We start from the raw sequence: 6,106 nt of genomic DNA, 5'->3' as shown, positions 1-6,106 counted from the left end.
ATATTTTCTCTAGTTGTGAAGCTTACAACAATCAGAGTTGTTCTAGGGATAGTAGCTGCAAAAAATTTACTTCTTGAACAACTAGATGTAAAAACAGCATTTCTTCATAGTGAATTGGAGGAAGACATTTACATGCAACAACCAGAGGGGTTTGCAATACAAGGAAAGGAGAATCAAGTTTGCAAGCTAAAGAAGAGTCTATATGGTTTGAAGCAAGCTCCAAGATAGTGGTACAAGAAGTTTGACAACTTCATGTGTAGTTCGGGATATACAAAATGTCAGGCTGATCATTGTTGTTATGTCAAATATTTTGACAACTCCTATATCATTCTACTGCTGTATGTGGATGATATGTTGATTGCAGGATCCAGCATGGAAGAGATTGACAAGCTAAAGCAACAGTTGTCAAAACAGTTTGAAATGAAGGATCTAGGAGCTGCTAAACAAATACTTGGCATGAGAATCATCAGAGACAAAGACGAAGGCATACTAAAGCTTTCACAGACAGAGTATGTCAAGAAGGTTCTCAGCAGGTTTAGTATGGATAATGCTAAGCCAGTATGTACACCTCTGGGGAATCATTTCAAGCTCAGTAGAGATCAGTCACCAAAAACTGAGCTAGAACGTGGATACATGGATAAGATTCCATACGCCTCAGCTATCGGCTCTTTGATGTATGCTATGGTCTGTACTAGACCAGACATTGCCCATGCAATGGGAATTGTAAGCCGATATATGAGCAATCCTGGAAAGCAGCATTGAGAGGCAGTGAAATGGATCATGAGGTACTTAAAAGGCTCATCGGAGACATGTCTTACCTTCACAACTGGCAGTTTGAAACTTGAAGGTTTTGTAGATGCTGATCTAGCAGGAGATGTTGATAGCAGAAAGAGTACTACAAGTTATATATACACTCTAGTAGGCACTGCTGTTTCTTGGAGTTCTACCTTGCAAAAGATAGTTGCTCTTTCAACAACAGAAACTAAATATGTTGCAGTTTCAGAGTCTGCAAAAGAGATAGTATGGCTGCAGAGTTTCCTGCAAGAATTGGGCAAGATGAATGGAAATGGTACTTTGTATAGTGACAGTCAGAGTGCAATCTTCCTTGCCAAAAATCCAGCATTTCACTCCAGAACAAAGCATATACAGATCAAATATCACTTCATCCAGCAATTGCTCGACGATGAACAACTATTACTTGAAAAGATCTGTGGAAGCAAGAATCCAGCTGACATGTTAACCAAAGGAGTCACTCTTGATAAACTGAAGTTGTGTAAAGCTTCAGTTGGTCTTAAAGATTAAAAGACAGATCTAGCGCTATTTATGTCTAAGTGGGAGATTATTGTGTGTGGACACAATATGGTTGGTGGCAGCCATGTTTGACATGGTAAGAGTCAATGGTGGGTGCCTAACCAAAGAAATTGTTGCCCACCATTGTTAATCAAAGGAAGAAGATTGTCTCCCACATCAGCTATAAATAGAGAGTGTCATTGATAACTGAGTAACACACGAGATAGAAAGAAACATAGAGAAAGCTAAGAGTGAGAGTTGAGTTGAGTAGATAAGTTTTTTCTCCTCCTCCTTGTTTTGTTGTTTGTATTGCTTTTAAGCTTGATTAATACAAACCAGTAGCTTCGTGGAGTAGGCAAGTTGTCGAACCACGTAAATTGATGTGTGTTTGAATGCTTGAATATCCTAACAGTTTTCCCGGCCTCAGCTAACAATTCGCTAGATGAAATTCTCAAGTTGTATATTGGATTAAGGCCTTGGAGTTCTGTGTTTACTTTCTGTGAGCCATGAATGTGGAACTAAGAACTCTAGGATTTCCTCACACAGTTCAAGTTGAAGTTCAATTTCAATCATTTGACAGGAAATAAGCACTTGAACAGCTAAGTCGAGTATTTTCATTTTGAGCTTCATGTCCACGACCTCTTAATGTCATATAAGATAGAAAGAGTACATCTACTGGATTGATTTACATTATAGTGCAAGCTATATCTGTTGGTGCAACTTATTCAGCTGAGGTTAAAGCGATTGTTTTCAAGCCACTTGACGTGAAGGAGAAAACTGAATGTTATCATGTTGACTTTCATCCTCTCGTGAGGGATCATCCCCTGAACCCGTCCGGTTGGCCTTTAGCTCTCAGTGAACCATCTCAGTTCCAGCTGAAACCATTCAAGTCGAGTTGTTTGCAGCTTGAAGCTGCATCAATTTCTTCATGGGAATTCAGATCCAGTTTGGTTGTGAAGTAAGACAATCTATACCCTGGTGACATTTTCTCGTTCTCAAATTTAACTGAATCGTCCCTTTTGTTAGTCTGGTCTTGAAAACTATCATCCTCACTCATTCCCTTAAATCTTCCCTCAGCAAAGCTACTGCTTATATTCCCCTTCTCTCCTTGGAGCCCAACACCAATGGATAAATCACTGCAGCTTCTTTCTGCAGAAAATGTTCTCCTTTCTGTCTCATGTCCTATTGAGGTTAGAAACATCTTGTTTTCTCTCAGATATTCACCCCACTTGAGTTCAGTTTGCTGCAATGCATGTTCTTCAGTAATCTCTTTTGGTTCTACGAAAGCATTACTATTACAGGGCCTCAACCCCATCCCAGTGTTGTGTATTTCTTGCTCCTTTTGTGAACCTTCACAGGAGGTCAGGCAGCTGTCCATTGAACAATCATTGGGCTGGGTCGGTGGTGTTTGTTGTGGGCATAGACCCTGCAGATCATTTAGCTCTGAAAATGTGGAATTCAGGCATTGAGTAGACACTTTGGACACTAGTTCAGAGAGTTGAACTTTGGCAGCTTCAAGCCCCACTGTACCTAAATTTTGCCTTCCAAGGGTTTCCTGGGCTTTCTCTAGCACTGCCTGTAGGTATTTTCCTTGAGCTTCTATGCGGAGCTGTAAATGTCTCTGCACCTGTTTCAGTTCAAAACAAATTATCAGAATGTAGGTTATACCATTTTACTATATTTATAGACACATGATGACAGAAACAAGAGGCCACTGTGCCAAGATAAATTAATGATAGCAATTTGATAGATAATATTTAAGTTCTGTATCTGAAATACCAACTTAGTCGACTGGAAATAAGGACATAAAATAAAACAAGTGTGTTGATATATCTTTGAGGTTGAGTGTGGTGTGCTTGAAAAGTTGTAAATCTGAATTATGAATCTAATGCCCCTCCAAAAATTAAAATCTATCAAAAAGCAGAGACTTTTCTCGTGTTAAATGAGAATGCTCTCATGCTGGATTCTCCACACTTAGTATTAGCTATGTTTTCGAGAAATATGATTCCCAATTTAATGAAGATGATCATTTGCTTCTCTCTCTCTCCCTCTCCCCCCCCCCCCCCCTCTCTCTCTCTCCCTCTCTCTCTCTCTCTTCTTATAATTCATGGATCATGGTTAATGGAGTTTTGCAAGCACAAGAGGCTTATATTATGACGTGTGTGTGTGTTTAGGAGAGCTTCCCTCCAACAACAAAAAAAGCTGAAATGTAATTATTCAGAAAGTTATACTTTACCTCAAGCTGTTCATGCAGCCTTCTTTGCACTTCAATTTGCATCTGTAGTGCTTCACTGAAATGTAAGCTTCTGGATTTAAGAATTCTGTCTTAGTGTAAAGTAATTTTAAACATGCTTTTCTATATAAGAAAAAAGACAAATGAACATATAGCAAATGAACTCTTCGTACTTGTTTGGTTGGGATCCGATGCTTAGATTGTTAATGTTAATGTGAGTTGCATTTGCTTCAGGCATTCTATCTCCCACCACAGCAACAGTACCTGTGTGAAGTTACAAATTTACATTTTGCATAAGAAAATGTGCAATTCTTTAATCTCTGATCAATAGTTGAAAATATTCGGAGAGTAATTTATTGCACTGTCTTCATACCAATTTTGCTGCTCCCAATAGTAGCTTGTCCATGAAGGTTCTTGCTGAGTCTGTACTTCTGATAGTGCGAAAGTGGAGTTAGCACCATATTATTGTGTGAATCCAAACAAATTCAAAACTCAAATACTCTAGCATTCTCTAGCTAAATTAGAGAGAGAGAGAGAGAGAGAAGAGATTTGGCAATTTCAATTCTTAAGGAAAAACAATTGTTTCATGCGTGGTATTATTTTTAAGCTCTGTCTAATAAAGGGTAATTTTTACTACTATTTGCTGAGTTTTTGCTCTTTCATGCTCAGGCCTCTTTGGGTTTCTACTTGTTACTATTCAAACTCCAAAGCACAAGATTTTCTAGCTTATTTATCAGTCAACAGAAATGAAGCATCGATCCATGGATTTTTTCTATTACAAAATTATGCATATAAAGAAAAATAATAAACAGTGGAACCACCAGATTGTGATGCTCCAACTCTTAACAATAGAAAGGCTGGTATTCTTTTGATGTCCCCGAGCTTGGATGGATGGTTAAATCTTAGAGGGTCTTGATGCTATTTAAAAAACTTTTAAAAGCAGCTATAACTGGTTGGTGTCAGATATATTTCCACAATGCTCAGATAATGTAATGGTTTACCTGAAGATGACTCTTTAGGTGGTACAAGGTAAGTCCAGGAATTCCCATAAGTTTCATGACTGTTTTCGGAGTGGCCTCTGAAAATATAAAAGAACAACGTTTGATTATGCTGAATTTCACTAGTCTATTTGTTGCTGGGCTTTTTAACCTTTGTGTATACTCACTGTCTGCTCCTCCAAGCTGATTGACTGCTTCTATGACCCGCTCGTGAAGATCTGGTGTCCACTTTAGTCTAGGCTTTGCATCAGTCGAGAGGACAAGTCCAGAATCTCCAGGGCCATTCCCTCCTTGCAGGAACAGATGTCTTTCAGGAGGGATTGCCATTCTTGAAGAAGAGTGGATGCTCTTTCCTTGATGCTGGTGGTGATGGTACATTTCTATATCTCCTATAAATCCAATTCAAGTTTAGCTTGCTATAGTAGCACCGGCAGTGTAACTATTGTGGACAAGATCAGTAGTGTATTTACCTGATATCTTCTCACTCTCTCAGCCTGATCTTTTATACCCTAAAATGTTGAACTTGATTACGCGATATTCTTCAGGTAAAATCCCACATCAGATCCTTCTAAGCATGATTTTCTGCAACTACTCTTGTTTATCTCCTTCAGCTAATGCTCACACTCGGATATTTTTTGCAAGTGCTCTGGCTTATCTCCTATCTCCTTCAGCTAATGCTCACAAACCAAAGGTCCGCTCAAGCATGCTTTTATAAAGCAAATTGGGGTGGAGGTTGTGGGCTAGCGAGGCATAGAATCTTGGACAGAGCCAACAGTACACCCGGTCCAATCCAATATTCACAGTGACTTGAAAAAAGATTTGTCCTTCCTCCTTTGTTAACTGTGGGGCCTCTCCTAGAACTCCACTTTCTATTCTGAGACAGTGCTATCTATTTGAATTCCTCTGCACATTTAACTCTCCAAAACATGTTAACGCCTTGCATTATATACCAGAATTGATCCCACCAGAGTTTTTTTAGTTGTGTGCATTCGAATTCGTCTGTCTGTGTAAAGCAAGAATCTTATTCCCGGGTATGAGAAGAGTTTTTCTGACTTGGATTAGGGGAATCCATATCTATGTTGTCTTGAGACCTTCTTTGCCCGTTCATTCTCATGGAAGATTCTCAGATTTCTGATATCCTTGCCCCTTACCTTATTCCCAGGTCGTTTTTTCAGTTGTCAATGTATGTTACGAGACTAATCATATTGTAAACGATGTCTAATTGGATGTTATCCATGCTCAAGTGAGTAGATGGAGACACAAAACCTTGTTTTATTTCGGTTTATTTGAAGAATGTAGAGGAAGATTCTTTTGACTGGAGCACCTGGAAACTTTGGAATTGGATACAAACAAGAAAAAGGAAAATAAATGGTGGAAAGATGCTTGTCCTTGGACATTGATTGAAGGCAAGGAATGGAATAAGGAATACATTCTCTATTGTCTCCTTCAGTAAGTTTGGTACTTATTCAGCCCCCAGTATAAAATAGAAGAGGGCCCCAGTTCTTTTACATTCTTCAATTTGCGTAAGACAGCCGGCCCCGCACCGACGAATCCTAAGCACCTGGGACCGAATAGAAAGCAAACA

The 6,106-nt window shown here is 39.1% G+C and overlaps 1 protein-coding gene across 3 annotated transcripts; it reads right to left on the bottom strand.

Moving 5' to 3' along the window:
* Positions 1–1,881: 1,881 nt before the first annotated feature.
* Positions 1,882–5,206, bottom strand: LOC105132500 (uncharacterized). 3 transcript variants are annotated; one of them, XM_011036044.1, is made up of 7 exons: positions 4,992–5,206; positions 4,689–4,910; positions 4,525–4,601; positions 3,897–3,954; positions 3,697–3,787; positions 3,527–3,596; positions 1,882–2,917 (listed from the first exon to the last, which is right to left on the bottom strand). In XM_011036044.1, exons 2-7 carry the CDS (start codon positions 4,897–4,899, stop codon positions 2,156–2,158), a joined length of 1,269 nt encoding a protein of 422 aa, XP_011034346.1. In that variant the 5' UTR covers positions 4,900–4,910; positions 4,992–5,206; the 3' UTR covers positions 1,882–2,155. The 3 variants fall into 3 exon arrangements, with proteins under 3 accessions (XP_011034346.1, XP_011034347.1, XP_011034348.1); XM_011036045.1 differs by having other exon boundaries at positions 3,527–3,593; XM_011036046.1 differs by having other exon boundaries at positions 3,527–3,581.
* Between the last annotated feature and the right edge of the window lie 900 nt (positions 5,207–6,106).

Source organism: Populus euphratica, unplaced genomic scaffold, assembly GCF_000495115.2.
Source record: "Populus euphratica unplaced genomic scaffold, PopEup_1.0 scaffold27.1, whole genome shotgun sequence".
Taxonomy (NCBI): domain Eukaryota; kingdom Viridiplantae; phylum Streptophyta; class Magnoliopsida; order Malpighiales; family Salicaceae; genus Populus; species Populus euphratica.
Note: the sequence above shows the minus strand (reverse complement) of the source record. Positions and strands in the feature narration are given on the sequence as shown.

Coding starts and splice junctions, on each gene's coding strand:
- LOC105132500 (XM_011036044.1), bottom strand. CDS start 4,899: ATGTACCATCACCACCAGCATCAAGGAAAGAGCATCCACTCTTCTTCA. Junction 4,602..4,688: donor TCAGCTTGGAGGAGCAGACA/GTGAGTATACAC, acceptor TTATATTTTCAG/AGGCCACTCCGAAAACAGTC. Junction 3,597..3,696: donor ATCGGATCCCAACCAAACAA/GTACGAAGAGTT, acceptor TCTTAAATCCAG/AAGCTTACATTTCAGTGAAG.